The 18049-nt window shown below is 41.4% G+C and overlaps 1 protein-coding gene across 3 annotated transcripts in view; it reads left to right on the top strand.

Moving 5' to 3' along the window:
• The window catches only part of SNTB1 (syntrophin beta 1), a 237128-nt gene that overhangs the window by 85534 nt on the left and 133545 nt on the right, over positions 1 to 18049 (top strand). For all 3 annotated transcript variants that reach the window (XM_045453795.1, XM_045453796.1, XM_045453794.1), the window contains one exon: positions 13967 to 14183. In XM_045453795.1, coding sequence (XP_045309751.1) covers positions 13967 to 14183 — 217 coding nt within the window. The remainder of the gene's footprint in view (positions 1 to 13966; positions 14184 to 18049) is intronic.

The raw sequence follows: 18049 nt of genomic DNA on the forward strand, positions 1-18049 counted from the left end.
GCCTTTTCTCGTTGGCACGGTCATAAAATCCTCAGAAGCAAGAACTTGTAAGTCTGAGCGATTATCCATCCTGCAATGTCTAGTCCCACTGAGCACAGAGTAGGGGCTTACTTTATATGCAGTGAATAGATAGTGAAATAATACTTTCAAGCACTGATGATTTTGACAGCTCCTCGAGTTAGAAAAGAAATCGGTGGCCCTGCAATGCATTTTCTCATTTAAATCTCAGAACAACAGCAACAACATGTTAGTAATAGTTAAATGGGAGTCCCGAGTATGTGCCAGGCACTGTTCTAAGAGCTTTGTATACATTTTAAAAAATTATTTAATCCTCATAAAAATTCTTTGAGATAGGTACTGTTATTATCAGGTGAGGAAACTGAGAGAGAGGTTGCATACCTTGTTCTGAAAAGCCCAGCTTGTAAATAGGTTTGGATTTATTTTTTTTTTTTAATAACATTTTTTTTTCAACGTTTATTTATTTTTGGGACAGAGAGAGACAGATCATGAACGGGGGGAGGGGCAGAGAGAGAGGGAGACACAGAATCCGAAACAGGCTCCAGGCTCTGAGCCATCAGCCCAGAGCCCGACGCGGGGCTCGAACTCACGGACCGCGAGATCGTGACCTGGCTGAAGTTGGACACTCAGCCGACTAAGCCACCCAGACGCCCCTGGAGCTCATTTATTAAACTACTACATTGTATGGCTTCTCTTAGGAATGCATCGTGTTCCTTATTTTACAGATGAGGATTCTAAGACTGAGCTTGACTAACTGTCCCTGTGTCATATAACTGATATGTAGGTAATAAGCATATAAGAATAAAGGAATGGACAGCATGGTTTTATGTGGTGTACAGCCATGACCTGCCCTCACTGTATTGGAGTAGGCATCTCTGGAGTAGGCATCTTAACCACCCAAATTCCAGAAAGAAGATAGAACTTGACAGCCTGAAGGGATTTAAGAAACAATCTGTTCTTCCACAGAGTAGACAGATCTTTTCTGCAACATGGGACATACCTCACCTGGTTTCTGCTTCTGTGTCATTGGCAATAAGGAACCCCCTACCTCACAGTGTGTTTTCTTACATTGAGCCCAAATTTTGCCCCCATAATTTGTATTCACTAACTGTGGCTCTATTCCCCAGAGATACACAGAGTGAGTTTAGCCCAATCCACCACTTTTTAGGTTCCCTAAATCTTCTCTTTCGCAGGCTAACTCCCAATAATGGCAACTGACCCTTATGATGTTTATTATGTCAAGTTTCCTAAACATTTATTTTTTTCCTTATATTAACTCACTTAATCCTCACAACAATTCGATGAGATCAGTGAAAGAATTAACATATGGGGAAACTAAGTAATTTGCTTAAGTCCACAGAGCTTAGCTGTAGGAGAGCGAGGAATTAGACCCCAGCAATCAGACTCCAGACTCCTCCCTTCTGTGCTTTAAGGTCTCCCATTTAATTTATGTTTTCTTTATTTCTTGAACCTTTCAACAACACGGCCATCCTTCTTACCCTCATTTAAACATCGACCAACCTGTTTCAGGTATGGGCCGATCAGTGGTAAAGAGGGAAACTGTCCTCTCCTGTGATCACCATACTTCTATCGGTGGAGCCTAATGTCATATTATGGCAGCCATAGCTATGGAAATCCCTAGAACTTTCCTTCACATTAACTATAATACACTTCTTCCTATCTTACTTGTTACAATGATGCTTATTTTGAACACACAATGACAAAATATTCCATCTTATCCGTATTATATTTCTTTTTGTTTGGGCCTTTGTGAAACTCTGAAAATCTTAGTTTTGTCATCTGAGGGATTGGGTGTCTCTTCCAGCTTTATCTAGGAGCCTGAAGTAGTAAAAGCAACATCTGTGATGCCTGTCACACACTAAGTTCATCCATTAACACTTTTAGGCTCTGAGAGAATGTGGATCCGGAGCCCTATAACATCTGGATGCGAAGTGAGCAAGGTACCAGTTGGGCAGTCTCCTCTTAATCTGGCTTATCTTTGTCTTCATAGAAAGCCAAACACTTATGTATTATTAGTTTACATGAGGCTCGAGATGTTTTGTGTATCTCTGCAGAGTAGAGCCATGATCAGTGAATACAAATTACAGGAGTAAGGTTTGGGTTCAAGACAAGAAAAGGAATATACAGAAGACATTTCAGACAAAATGGTGTTGTAAAGGCATGATTTCTAAAATTTTCATGGTTGAGCAAACAGGACTTGGGCATGAACATCTGGCCACATGTGGAGACAGCGTCCAGGGTGCAAGGAAAGAACTCATTCCCTTTCTAGTGATCAGGACTGGGCGCTTTGGAGCGGGACTGCTTCATTCCAGACTCCAGCTCTGCCCATCTGTGTTCTGTGACCTTGGGCAAGTCACTTCAACTCTCTGTGAAACGCTCTCCTTGCTTGTAAGGCAGGTGTAACGATATCCCTACTTCATAGAGTCTCTTTGAAATAAGCTAGTATACCTCAGACATTTTGAGCGGGGCCCAATGCATAGTAAATAGTCAACAATTGCTAGTTATTGTTACTTGTCTAAAGCTCCATGGTCGAATGAAGGCCACTGCCTGTTTTTATTAAAAAAAAAAAAAATATATATATATATATATATACATATATATATGTATGTATATATGTGTATATATATGTATATATATGTATATGTGTGTGTGTATATATATATATGTGTGTGTATATATATATATATATATATATATATATAGTCACTGGAATGCAACCAGACTTATTGTTTACACATTGTCTGTGGCTCTTTCATGCTAGAATGGAACAGTTGTGACAAAGATTTGAAGGTGCCCAAGCCCCCCAAATTTTGTCTTGCCTTTTACATAAAAAGCTTGCCAACCTCCATTCTACAGGACAGAAGAAATGGATTTCTGACCTTCCTCTGTTCCCTCTCTGTCTTGAAACTTTCAACAAGTGACAGATACTCTCTGGCCTCTGCTGTTCATTTATAAGACTCTTCCTCCTCAAGAACAAATCTTTGAAAATTTCTATCTTGGAGATCCTAAGTAACATTGTTATTCATTTGCTCAACAATTTTACAGATGGGCATTGTGTTAATTGCTTGGATATAGATATGAATATCAAGTTTCCCTTTGTTCTAACGCTAATGAACACTTACCATGTGCCAGACCCAGTTCTGAGCCCTTGGTGTATATTAGTGCATTTGATCCTCCAGCAGCTCTCCGAGGTAGGCACTACTACTTATCCCCATTTTACAGATGGAAAAATGGAGGCATTGAAAGATTAAGGAAACTTAACCTCCCAGTTAACTGACTGCCATAAGTGGCAGAGGCAAGATTTGAAATTATGCATTGTGGCTCCAGAGTCGAGAGGTTTAACTTCTACTGTAAAGTAGGTACTCAACTTTGAGGACCTTATGATTCCACCAGGGAGACCTATGTACAAACAAATAATTGCATGTGATGTGTAAGTGCTTCAATGTTTGTAAGAAGAGGAGCATGGTACCTTGCATGGCATAAGCCATTCTCATAATGTTTATGTCCTGATGCTGCTGATATCAGTGGAGGTCACAAAGCATGGTTGGAGCCTAAGGAAGGCATATCTGGACGATTTAAGAAGGAGGTTTTTTGGGAATGCAAACTGGTGCAGCCACTCTGGAAAACAGTATGGAGGTTCCTCAAAAAGTTAAAAATAGAACTACCCTACGACCCAGCAATTGCACTACTAGGTATTTATCCAAGGGATACAGGTGTGCTGTTTCGAAGGGGCACATGCACCCCAGTGTTTATAGCAGCGCTGTCGACAATAGCCATTGTCGATATGGAAATCGACATATGGAAAGAGCTCAAATGGCCATCAACAGATGAATGGATAAAGAAGATGTGGTATATATTCATGTATACACAATGGAGTATTACTTGGCAATCAAAGAGAATGAGATCTTGCCACTTGCAACAACGTGGATGGAACTGGAGGGTATTATGCTAAGCGAAATAAGTCAGTCAGAGAAAGACAAATATATGACTTCACTCATATGTGGAAGTTAAGATACAAAACAGACGAACATAAGGGAAGGGAAGCAAAAATAATATAAAAGCAGGGAGGGGGACAAAACATAGGAGACTCTTAAGTAAAGAGGACAAGCTGATGGTTGCTGGAGGGGTTGTGGGTGGGTGGATGGGCTAAATGGACAAGGGGCATTAAGGAGGACACTTGTTGGGATGAGCACTGGGTGTTATCCATAGGGAATGAATCACTGGAATCTACTCCTGAAATCATTATTGCACTATATGCTAACTAACTGGGATATAAATTAAAAAGAAAAAAAAAAAAGGAGGTTTTTACTTGAACTAGACTTACAGGTTGTAGAGAGAAAAGGTTTCCATGCAGAAGAGACCACATTTGCCAAGAACAGAGGCAGGAGAGAGCATGGCATGTTCAGAGGATTAAAAAGAATTTCTCTCTGGCTGACGTCTGAACTGTGGAGACCAAGAGGTAGTCAGCTGAGATGACAATAAGAGATGGGCAGAGGCCAGCTTTTGAGTGGCTCTATGTGAACTGGGACAGACCCCAGTCCTCTTGTGTGTGTCTCTCTCCGAGCAATGCTCTGGAGCGTTTATCTATTGGTCTAATGTCTCCTACCCACCCCCCAGCATGCACACTTACACCTCAATGCAATCACCTCAAGGTCAGGCACCCAGTCTGTCTTGTTGACTGGAATAACTCCAACACTCGGGGCCCTGAGCCCATAGCAGGAGCTCAGTAAACGTTTGTTGAATTAATGGATAACCAAACCTGTCAGTGTGCTTTTAGGTGGTTCTAGCAGTCATGGAATAGGATAGTCTCCACAGGTCTCTGGAGGCATCCCTGGGGGCAATGATTTTGCTTCGTTGAAGAATCAAGGCAGATCACATCGAATAACTGTACTATCTAAAATAGGATAATTTCAAGATAGATTTTTAATTGTAGGGCAATAATTATTCAGCAAATGCACAACAAATTTATTTTATTCCTGATGCCACATATTAAAACTCAGCAGCAGGATGCCTGGGTGGCTCAGTCGGTTAAGCAGCAGACTCTTGATTTCGGCTCAAGTCACCGTCTCACAGTTCATGAGTTCAAGCCATGTGTCGGGCTCCATGCTGACCTTGAAGAGCCTGCTTAGGATTCTCTCTTTCTTCCTCTCTGCCCCTACCCTGCTCATGCTCTTTCTTCCTCTCAAAACAAATTAGTTAATTAATTAATCTTAAAAGCAAAAACAAAAACAAAACTCATCACCTTCACCCAGAATGTCCTTATGACTTCATGATAGCCTTTGGACCATCCTTCAAATGTCTCTTAAAATCCTACCTTCAAGGACCACCCTCCCCACCCCAGCATGATGGAAGAGAAATGAATGTTGGTAAATGAATGAAAGCAATGATTCTTCTAGACAACCCCGCCAAACCAAAGGAAAAGTAACTTGAGTACTTAATCTCAACACAGACTTATTGTCACATTTGTCAGAAGCCTGTAGAGTTTGGTAGGAAGTCAGAAGATACGTCTACCTAAGGACTAAAAATGTGGCACACATCTTAACAGGGCTATTTGCTGGTGCAGACACAACAGCAAGATGAGGTAAGAAAAAAAAAATTATTTTATGTTGTCAGAAGAGTTAACTTCTTAAGGAATTATAGAATGTTTGAAGGTGAAGAAAATGAGGTCCAGCAGGGGAAGTGACTCGCCCACTTGCCCAGGGCTAGACAGCTAGTTAGGGGCAGAGCTCGTCCCCAACTCCCACGTCCACCTCACCACTCCACCTCCCGAGAGCTTAGCTGTACCCTCCAAGAAGCTTGTGTTACTTCTTTTCCCATTTCTTGGCTTTTCTGGAAATATTGATGATCTCCCTCTGCTTCTTTCCTAAGATGACCTAGGAAAATGCCATTAAAGAAAAGTCTTATATTGCATTTTGTCAGCAAATCCCTCTGTCACTAACCTGGCCCCAACCTGAAAGTTTCACTCGTGGCCCTAACACCCAGATTTCTTGCCTCCAGCTGGTCCCCTTTCCCCTTAACCACATTAGAAAAATGCACGTTTTGTGTTCACAGCCCCCAGACTAATGAAATATTTCTTTTCCTTCCTGTAATCTGGAAATTTTTTTTTTTTTTTTTTTTTTTTTTTTGGTTTTTGTTGTTATTTTTAAGAAGGCGAGTTGCACATATCTGAGGGACTTGCTGGCTCCTCAGAAACCAGCCTAGTAGGAGAGCTGATTGGATTTGCCTAGAGCATTTCCTCATTAGTAGCCTGTGTGTGCTTTTCCTTTCAAATGTCATCTGGCCGCCTCAACAAAGATTTAATTGTGGCAACTTGGGGCCTTCGCAAACTTGGGCTTCATGGAAGGTTCTTTTGAAATCTTCACAACTGCTCGTCCTTGAGATGACAAACCAGAAACATATTGAAAGTGACTTGGTGGATTATTGGTTCGAAGACCACTCCTTCCTGCTCTCCTCCCCTTTTTTCACAAGTGAAGATTGGAATTTTAATTGCTCAACCACAGTTTTTAATTCATGATGCCCAGAAAGGGCAGGTTTATTAATTAGTTCTGATTATGAGGCACCCCAAACTGGGGCCTGGCTGCTTCTTGATCGTTTTCAACAGCTCTTTGCCTGAAATTACTGTCTTGGAAGCACATGGAGGTGTAATTATGCAGACACTAGCTGTTCAGTTCTGCCAGGTTAAACCCTCTATTATGCATACATATTACAGTGTCTTAAAAGGCATTTATTGAAATGCCATAGTTTAATAGTTTAGGCTTACAAAATCAAGCTCTCTTATGTTACAGGCAATAGCCACTTAATTGGATGTTTTCTCCCAGTGCATAAAAATGTTGGCTTAAATACATACACATTTAATTAATAATAAAAAAAAAAAAAGTGTGAGAAACAGTATTACTTTGTAGTTAAAAGCAAGAACTGTGGAGCCAGGCTGCTTGGATTTGACTCATGCTTCTGCCTTTTCCAGCACTATAATTTGGAGATATGACTTAACCCTTTTCCATCACTGTATCTTTGGTAAAATGAGGATGTTCGAACAGCTTGTATCATAGAATGGTGGTGAGGTTCTAATGAGTTAGAACACAAAAAACACTTTGCAGAGTTCATGAGATCTAGTCATTGTGATTTTTAGTGCTCTCTCCAACCCATTTATTTGTACTTCTGTGTTATAAAACCTAGTTGTGACGAGCTGACAGAATTAGGGATATCTTTGTGTGGTAGAAACTGAAAGTTTCCCTTCGTATCTATTCTCTTCTTCTTCCACAATAATGGCCTCTCCTCCTCACTTTTTAACTGGACGGGCACCAAGTTACCCAGAGTTAAGAGTAAAATTTCTTTTCCCTCTAGAAATGGCCATGTGGCTAAATTCTGGTAGATGGTTTGTAAGCAGATATAATGAATTGACCTCTGAAGAGTGTTCTTAAAGGAGGAAGCATGGTGTGTCCTCTTCTTCTTTCTTCCTGCTGATGGAAATTTGGTTCATACGACTGGAACTCAAGCAGCCATATTGGATTAACAGATGACAGGCTAGAGATGCAGAAGAGGAAGGGGGCATAGGACTGAGCCCCTCACAACTCCAGGGAGCAAAGCCGCCCTGGTAGCCCTTTTCTTTTGCTGTAGATTTTTAGTAAAAGAAAAACAGACCTCTATATCATTCAGTACGCTATAATTTGGAACACCTGTTGCAGTCAGATATAGTCTTTGGGAAACACTTCACCCTCCTGAATTAGACCACTCTCTCATTATTTTGACTGCAATGTGTAGAAATCTCAGGAGGCCAAGGCACAAAAAAACCATGAAAAGGTTTCACATACACTTTCTTTTCTGTTAGAGGCACTCTTTTACCACACCCAGGCATGGCCACATTGTTCTTACTGTCTGCTTGAGGAGAGAAGGGACTTAGCCTCAGGCCTCAATTGGTGATTGGAGGGGAACTGCTTGACAGTAGAATTATGCACATAACTGATGACCAAGTCTTGTAGCAAGAAGGGATATTCTGATACTTTTACTACTCCTTCTGGACCAAAACTTGTGGGCCCTTGGAGAAATACAGTGGCAGTTTTCTGTTGCTTTCTCTGTTATATACAGAAACAAGTTTCTCCATTTTCTCTTTTCTACACATATCAACAAGAAGCAAGATTCATGAACAAAGGGGTTTTACTCAGGGAGGCGTTGATGTTACCTGTTCTTTCTCAGGACAGATGTGGAAACAGTTCAGTGATTTCCGTATACCTTGTTCAGGAACAATGATGATAATCTGTTTTCATTTTGTTTTGTTTTGTTTTTTTCCCCCTTGAAATTGAAAACTTGTTTTCTGGTGGTTCCAGAGGTCTCTGGACTCATTTAGGGATTCAAACATAGTTTGCCTGAGGTAGAAAGCAGGAGGATCCTTTATTTCTGTTTGGCTTCACTGGGGAAGAGGCCTGGTGTTGTTCATCAAAATTAAGTCAGTTTTCTTGCAGTCATGGATTGCTGTCTTTCCTTCAGGAAAATCCTTAGCCTCTGCCACATTCTGTCTACCCTTTCCTTCTGGGGCTCCAGTTAGACATACATTAGACCTTCTCACTTCGTCTTCCACTTCTCTATTCCATGTTTTCCATTTTTTAAATACCTTTGTGCTACATTCTGTATGATTTCTTCTGATCTACAAGTCACTCACTAATTCCTTCTTTTGATATGTCTACCTATTGAAGTTTTAATTCTGGTTTATTTATTATAATTATGTATTATATAGCAATAATTATTATTACCGGTACTGCGACTACTAGATATTTCTTTTGGTTATTTTACCAATCTGTTAGGTCACTTTTTTTTCATTTTTTTATTTTTTTACATTTTATTTACTTTTGATAGAGAGAGACAGAGCATGAATGGGGGAGGGGCAGAGAGAGAGGGAGACAGAATCTGAAGCAGGCTCCAGGCTCTGAGCTGTCAGCACAGAGCCCGACGCAGGGCTTGAACCCACAAACCATGAGATCATGACCTGAGCTGAAGTTGGACGCTGAACTGACTGAGCCACCCAGGCGCCCCTGTTAGGTCACTTTTTAAAAATACTCTCTGGAAGATTCTCTCGGGCTTTTCATTTGCTTCTTTACACACAGTAAACATATCTGTTGCTTTGTCTTCTGTGTTGGGACTGTCACTGCTGTCAGTTATTTTTACTAGTTCTTGCTCATGCTACCTTGTTTCCGTATGTGTAAGTTTTCTTAGATTTTATGCTGTTCATTGCCCTTGAAAGTGATTCACAGGGATTCCTCGAAGCTAGGATGAAATTGCCTTCCTCCAGAAAGGATTTGCCATTGATTTTGCCAGTTCCCTAGAGACTTGTCTAGCTTGGGACCTACTTAAACCAGGTTTAAGATTTAACACAAGAACTCATGTCATCTACTCAATTCTTTGCTTCCCCCTTTTCTAGGCTTACATTTCTTTTAAATAAGGACACTTTTTTTTTTTTTTTAATCATCACTCATGGACAGTATAGTCCTCAGCACATAATAAATCACTGATGGATTTTGGCTGAATGAATAAGTTATCATACCTACTTTCTTAATTTCTCTGTCTTTATTTTCAGCTGGTCAGTTAAAAGGTCAGTTAAAAGGATTCAGCTGGTCAGTTAAAAGGATTTGGGATATCATTTCCAATGGTGTGTCCTTTCGTCAAGATGTTGGTTGCTATGTCTTCTCTCCGTCATAAATTCCTCAAGCTCTGTGCTGCACAGGAAGTGGTTACTTGGTAAATATTTGCTTCTGGGCTAAGACTTGCCATACTCCCCGTGCTTCTGCCCGTGAGTGAATCAAACCACAAATTTCTGAGACTCCTTACACTTTCCATGGATATTTTGAGTATTGCTCAGGATATCTCTGGCAGCAACTCCCTATGGCTCTGTAATTAGTCGATCTACCTCTGATTTCTTTTCTCTTTAGTACACCTGATCATCCTTTGCTGTCTGTAGCTAACTTCTGATTCTGTCATTCCCTCACTCATAGACCAATACCACCATGGCTATCACCACTGCTTATGGAATGAAGTCCAAACCTAGTAGCTTGTCATTTTGCCTTTTTTTGTCTTGGTGGGGTAGCCAGATTCCATGAAAGAATGTGATCTCTGGGAAGTCAAACTCCAGCTCCACTATTTACCAGCCACATAAGTGAAACTTCCATGCATTGTTGTGCTGATGTATAAAATAATATTAGCCTTGTAAGGGATAACATATGTAAAGTTCCTAGTGTCCATCAGAATAAGAATAGTTCTACAGAACATTTCTTTCTAGTAGGGTCTGAAAAGAATAGCAATTTATTTTCTTATTGCTTATGGATACATGGACACTCAAACAATGAAAGACCCCTTGCCCATTTTTTCTCTGGATCTTGGTTACCTTATAAATAGGGTGGTGCCTTGGGGCGCCTGGGTGGCTCAGTCAGTTAAGCTTCCAACTTCGGCTCAGGTCATGATCTCATGATTCATGAGTTCGGGCCCCATGTTGGGCTCTGTGTTGATAGCTCAGAGCCTGGAGCCTGCTTCGGATTCTGTCTCCCTCTCTCTCTCTGCGCCCTCCCCCACGTGTACTCTGTCTCTGTCTGTCTCTCTCTCTCAAAAATAAGTAAACCTTTAAAAAATTTTAAAAAGTAAATAAGGTCGTGCTTAAAGGCGGGAAGGTATATAAAACATCTGGTTCCATACTTGGCACATCTTTAGGTATAGAATAAATGTTCTTTCTTTATTCCCCTTCAAACTGAGGCAACTTTCCTTTCCTATGTGATTTCAATACAAAGTGTAAGTCAGAGTGCACTATATAAAAGAAGGATTGTTATTCCTGTCTCCACTCTCTGAAGTCCTAGCTTCCCTTTAAAGCCAAGTTCAGTTGACATCTATTCCATGAAGCATCTCTGGATTCTCACTTCTACAACACTCATTTCCTACTCCAGCCAGAAGCATAATAATGCAACCAAAGGAGAACCTTCAAACCATCTCAGCTATATTTGAATTTCCTGTTTATCAACAAGGATGATTCTATACAAAGCTAAGCTGTGTTCTAGCTCCTACCAAAACATTTTTAGAGATTAAAAAAATTCAGTGTCTTCAAAACCGGTCTGTTCATTCTGGCTTTGGACAGCTTAAATCTGTCCTCTTAGGTTTTCTGCATTTGTACTTAGGTATGTTTGTGTTCCCTTTTAAGTATATTGCCCACAAATAAACAATATGCCTTAAAATACACTGTCCATGAATGCCTTTTCTTCTTCTGTGACTGCAGCCTGTGCTACCAGATTTGTGGTGACCGTGGAGCTGTTTTCTCCTAACTGCATTTATATTCAGTGAAAACCCTGAAATCTCCTTTTCAAATATGTGTTGGTATTAAATGACATCTCCTCTGTCTTGAATTAGTATGGCTATTTTTGATACCTATGACTGAGTTCCCCAATCCCTGCCCATATTGCATGCACCTCGGTGTGTTTGGCCTGCTTATTAAATTGCTATGAACCTAACTTGTCACTCATGCTCCTAGATGCAATTTCCTTGTGAGTTTTTTCAACATACTTTATTCCTGTTCTAACACTCAGCTCATTCTGTTTTGTGTGCCATTTATGCACTTGTGTTGTATCACTGTCTTGGGTGGGGCTCCTGAGAAGCAGAGCCTCAGTCTGGGGGATCAGGCAGCAACTTTGTAGCTTCCCAGACTTGGTGGCTTCTGTTGGTTTAACAGCTGTTTTCCAGAGCAGGCCGGCACCTAAGAGTTGTTCTTAACGAACACAGGCAGCTAGGAAATACATGCTCAGACTGGTGGAAAGGATCTGATGGGACCCAGCAGCATCCACTGTATTCACCTATGGTTTTAAACTCTTTAGTAGGAAACTGTCTATTGTTTATTTTTGCAGTCTCTGTAAACCTGGCCCCATGTCTTGCATGGTAAAGGCATTAGTTTGTGGACTTGAATCATCAACGATCTGGAATAAATATCCTCTAGTTTGTACCCATTCTAGTCCATTGACATTTGTAAAATCAGATACCGGTAAGGAACTTCGCCAATCCTGCCCTCCCCACCACAGAGGAGCACAGAAGCAGACTGTGCAAGTGATAGAGGGAAAGATATGGATGTTTATGTTGCATTGTTCCAAGAAGCTAGCTGCCCTGTCAATTCAGAAGCTGTCTATGGACCAAATGTTTAAATTCGGAATAGGCAAAAAAAAAACCCTTCTTTTTTTAAAAATATTTTTTTTATTTTGGGAGAGAGAGAGAGCATGAGCATGAGCAGGGGAGAGGCTGGGAGAGAGGAAGAGAGAGAATCCCAAGCAGACTCTGTGCCTTCAGTGCAGACCCCAGTGTGGAGCTTGAACTCACAAACCATGAGATCATGACCTGAGCAGAAATCAAGAGTCAGACCTTAACCAGCTGAGCCACCCAGACACCTTGGCAAATAGCTTATTAAGACCAAGGAAACACATCGAAGCACAGGATTTCAGTCTATTCCACTCAGCTTTTGAACTATTTATGTTTTTTTTATAATTTCACAAAAGTAATATGTACATATTGGCTGAACATAAAAATGGTATAAAAGAGTGATAAGTGAATAGTAAAGTCTACTCTTCGTCAGCTTGGCTTTTATTTCCACTCCCAAGAGCTAACTGCTGTTAACATTTTCTTATGTTTCTATCCAGAAATAGTTATATATATATATATGTAACTTATATATATATATAAGCCTATGTATTTATGATTTATATGCAAAAGATTAAAGTATATGTACTTCTGTCTAACATTTTTTAAACTAATAATAGATCTTATAGATCTTTCTACACCAACACATCTATAGCTATATCTCATTTTTTAAAATGACTGTACAACTGTCTTACAGTTTATTATTTTTCTTTTTTTTTTTTTAATTTTTTTCAACGTTTATTTATTTTTTGGGGGACAGAGAGAGAGACAGAGCATGAACGGGGGAGGGGCAGAGAGAGAGGGAGACACAGAATCGGAAACAGGCTTCAGGCTCTGAGCCATCAGCCCAGAGCCCGACGCGGGGCTCAAACTCACGGACCGCGAGATCGTGACCTGGCTAAAGTCGGACGCTTAACCGACTGCGCCACCCAGGCGCCCCTGGTTTATTATTTTTCTTATAGACATTTAGGTTGGTCCTAGTTTTCAGCTCCTTCAGAAGGTATTTTTGCTCTTACAAATTTGTTTTCAATTGCAAAATAAGTATCCTTTTATGTAAGATTTTTTTTTTTTTTTTTGCATACTGTATGTGCTTAGTGGTATTAAATTGAAAATTCTATTCTTGCTTCTGCACAGAAAAATGATGCCGTGGATAGAGAATGTGGCTACCAAATTCCCAACTTCTATATTGAACAGTCATGTGCCTTTAAGCCTAAGTTATGCTTTCTCCTTCTCTGCCCATTTGTCTTTCAGCCTCTTCCCCAGAATGCAACTTATAATCAGAAAAGATAAAAGTTGTCATAGTTGAAAAAAGCTGAAAGTAATTCTCAAGTTCAGGTCATTGTAATAGCAAGTTCTAAAAACCACTTTGGTATAGAATTTAAATAACAGAAAAACTATTTTGAGAAGCACAGAGGGGCGCCTGGGTGGCGCAGTCGGTTAAGCGTCCGACTTCAGCCAGGTCACGATCTCGCGGTCCGTGAGTTCCAGCCCCGCGTCGGGCTCTGGGCTGATGGCTCAGAGCCTGGAGCCTGCTTCCCATTCTGTGTCTCCCTCTCTCTCTGCCCCTGCCCTGTTCATGCTCTGTCTCTCTCTGTCCCAAAAATAAATAAACGTTGGAGAAGCACAGAAGTTGTGGATCTTGCTTAGAGTTTAAGAGGTTCAGTATTAAGACCTCATCTAATGCAAGTTTTGAAAAACTCAACCAGACCTTCCAGAAATCCAGCCTTGATGTACTTAAAAACTCTATTGTCTTTTTTTTTTTTTTTTTTTTTTGCAGTGAAGTACATGCGAGAAGCCACACCCTATGTGAAGAAAGGCTCCCCAGTATCTGAGATCGGCTGGGAAACACCTCCACCAGAATCGCCTCGGTTAGGGGGCGGCTCCTCAGACCCTCTGTCCTCGCAGCCCTTCTCCTTCCACAGAGATCGGAAAAGCATCCCCCTCAAGATGTGTTATGTCACTCGGAGTATGGCCTTGGCTGACCCTGAGAACAGGTAAAGAGGGCCAGGGATCTCCTCTGACATTGCTAGGCCTGTGCCTGTGTTCTGAAAACACTCAAAGGTTTCCAAAGAATAGCCTGAAAGGGCCTCACAGAGATAATGTTGTGTGTTCAAGCCAGGCCTCCCTCATTCCTTTCCTTTCTTTTATCTTCGTGAGAAATCTGTGTACTGAGCTTTGGTTCTGGAAAGAGTTGAATTGGAGTCGAGATCCTAAGTGTCTTCTCTGGGCCTCCCATTGCTAGTTTATGTGACTTTGGGCAAGTTTCTTAAACCAATAAATCTCAGTTTTGTCATCTGCAAAATGGGAATAATTGAAATAGATACCTCGCTGAGTTGGAAATCTGCATGAAGTGCTTACGGCAGGAAAACCTTCCTGAATATAAGCTATAATAATATTTATTATTATTTAAAATTTTCTTTAAGTTTATTTATTTTTGAGAAAAAGGGAGCATGAGTGGGGAAGGGGCAGAGAGAGAGACACACACAGAATCTGAAGCAGGCTCCAGGGTCTGCGCTGTCAGCATAGAACCCAACACAGGGCTTGAACTCATGAACCGTGAGATCATGACCTGAGCCAAAGTCGGACATTTAACCAACTGATCCACCCAGGTGCCCCGATAATGATATTCATTATAATGTCAGGTAGTAGCAAGCACATCAGCCCCCTCTGGGCCTCAGTGTCCTCAACTGTGTACTTGGAAGTTTCGATGGGAGGGTACTTAATGCAATTTTCTGCTCTAAACTTCTCTTTATGCTTAAGAGACAAAAAGGGAGTGGCTTTGATCCAACCCTGGAGTGCTATTTCTCAAAGTCTGTACACGATTTCTCATGCCTCGGGATAGATATATCATTCAATCCATGGAAATTATAAGGAGGCCAGGAAGACCAGCAAACATGTGGGTCCCTGTTCCCCCAGACATCTTACTTTAACTCATCTGAACAGAAAACATCTACCTGGGAGGAAAATAACAGACATGTAGAGGAGAGGGAGAGGAATGGAGCCAGTCAACGGGGAATCTTGGTGACCTTGGCAGACACATCCAAATGCTAAAAATAGGGACAGCTCTAGTGGCCCTTGTGTGTAACATGTGTGGGACAGCTGCCGCCTACGTGAGTGGGATGTATTTGGCTAGGCTCCGAGTTGCTGATGGGGAAGAGCCCAAGGGAATAGGGATAGGGAGGAAGTTGCCTCCTCAGCTTAGAGCTCAAAGCTTTTTTCGTTCCCTTCCTAATAAGCTCACTCTAGAGAAGCTGCTAGCCTCTCTCACTCCAGCAGCTGGAGGATCCACCCTGCTCCCCCCACTCCTCCCATGCCGGTTCTGTCTGCCCAGGGATCAGAGCAGCGGTTGTAGGAGAGAGTGGGAAGTATCAGCCAAAGAGGAGTTGGAGCAGGCAGACTGGCAAGGAGGCAGAATTCTTCCATTCCTCCATGAGCCGCTCTAACCTGTCCTGTTTTGTCCCCTTCAATTTCTGCTGCTTTCCCTGGGCCTTCAGTTGATGCCCCGGTTACTCTGCGTTTGATCTTTCCTGGTCTCTTAGCTACCAAATCAGACGGACAAGTCCTTTCTGCCAGGAGTCTGATGTCTAAGGTGTTAGATCCGGTGAACTCATAGTTTATGTAGTGCCTATCTTGTGCTGGGCGTTACACTAATTTACTTCAGACCAGAGACTGCAAAGTCGCAGCCTCTAGGCGTACCCAGACGACAGATAGGATCCGTCCAGTGTGTTCAAGAAATCCGAACTACTTCCCACGTTGAATCATTGGGAAATTTCACATTGAAAAGCCAGATCTCTGCTTTCCTAGAAAAATGATAGATCTGGGGAAATTATTAGGCCCACGTTGCTGCAGGCAGGTTTCCAATCTGCAGGAGACTGGGTGAGGCTTCTCCTTGTATAAGGGAATGAATTCCCCTCAGCACTCCTATTGCCACACACTTGGGGGATTCCATTAGTTATCTGCCTGGCACTTAAAACTGTGACCCTCCTTAGTCCTCTAAATAGCCCTCTGAGTTTCTCTCATTGTCCTCATTCTGTAGATGAAAACTGAGGCTCAGTTCTTATAGAAGTTCCAGGCATCATATGGCTAATACACAGTTTCGCTGGGTTTTGAATGCAAGCCTACAGTGTGGGTGACAGTGTCAGATTGCCGTTACCAGAAAAATGCAGAGACTAGAAAATGTGGAATATCGTAGGAGAGATTCATGCCTGGGGAGAGAGCTTAAGTAGATGATTTCTAGGGTTCATTCCAGCTGTGGTCTATATACTGTAACTTCCTCCTAAGGCACCAAATTCTATTGTAAAGAATATTTTGGGACACATCAGGCCTTAGTTTAAACACTGGAGACTTCATATGTCAAGCCAGAAGAGGGAATACCTCTTTAAACTTTTATATCAGTGGTCTTCAATCCACCATTGATGAGGTGGTATGGGAGAGCCTATCCTGCTAGGGTATGAGCACCACAGGGCAGGACTGAAAATGAGAATCCAGCTAAGCCAGAGGGTCCAGGAGGAGACTTCTGTCCAGATAGACCCAGAACTGCTAATAATGAGATTGACCTTTCACAATGTATATGTATATCAAATCACCGTGCTACACACTTTAAATACCTTAAAATTTTGCCAGTTATACCTCAACAAAGCTGGGGGGGAAAAGATTATGGTTTTAGGTGAATCTTGACCCTGGTCGAGGAAGAGAAGAAAAGAAAAAGGAAACAAATATTTAATGGAACTCTGGTTACATGCTGGGCAGAGTATAATGTAGTAGTCAGAAATGTGGAGTCAACTCCGTGCTGAACACAAGACACACCTAACACGAAGTGATTTTAAAAGGCAAAAAGCAAAGAGATGGGTAAAGCATACAAGGCAAATATAAACTAACAGCAATGACAGCAAAAAGTACCACTTTTGATCTTGATATATGACAGGGTAAGATGCAGACTGAAAGCACAAAACAGGACAAAGAACTGGTTGAGGCTGAAGACCGGGGTTCACAAGGAACATTCAACAGTTGTGGATGCACCCCAAACAACACAGCAGTGGCCTCTGTAGAAGATGCAAGAAGAAATCGAAATGTACTATTAGGTAATTCAACATGCCACTCTCGGTCCAAGATAGGGCAAGTAGACAAAAGATCGGTAAAGATCTAAAAGACCCAAACAACGTCATTAACAAGGGAGATCTGGATACATCACAAACTTTGTACACTGATGATAAAGAACACACTTCCCTTTTCTAAATGTAGAAAATCCCATTTTCTAAATGCAGATAGAACATTGACAAAATTAACTATAGATTAGCTCACAAAAAGTGCAATAAACTCCTTGAGGTAGGAATATTCTAAACGACATTCTCTGATGATAGTGGAGTAAAAGTGGAAAACAAATTGCAAAATCGAAGTGCAGAAAACCTTTCTTCTTGGATTTTTAAAAGCTGTGAAATAACTCCTGGGTGAAAGGGGAAATAGAAACTGAGATGGTAGCCTTTCTGAGAAAATGAAAATAATGCATATGTTAAACATAAAAGAGAAAGGGAGAGTCTAGTTCAACCTTGGAATGTGTGGATTTCAGCAAGTATCTCATTCAATCTAATAACAACTCTCAGTAGTTGGTCCTCTAATCTCTATTTCATAAACAGTGAAATGTAGTTCAGAAGTGAGAGTTGAAGCAAACCGTAGATCTGGGGTTCCAACACGAAGCCCAGCTTCTTAATCATGATAACCCATTGCCTGTGACTCCAGCACCTGGCAGAACAGCTCACTTGAACTGTAAGTGCAATGGCCAGGACGCAATGGGCTCCTGGATGCTGAGGCTTGAGAACTGATGACAGATGCCACAGCAGCTTGGGACTAATCCCCTTGGTTG

This window comes from Leopardus geoffroyi, chromosome C3 (genome assembly GCF_018350155.1).
Source record: "Leopardus geoffroyi isolate Oge1 chromosome C3, O.geoffroyi_Oge1_pat1.0, whole genome shotgun sequence".
NCBI lineage: Eukaryota > Metazoa > Chordata > Mammalia > Carnivora > Felidae > Leopardus > Leopardus geoffroyi.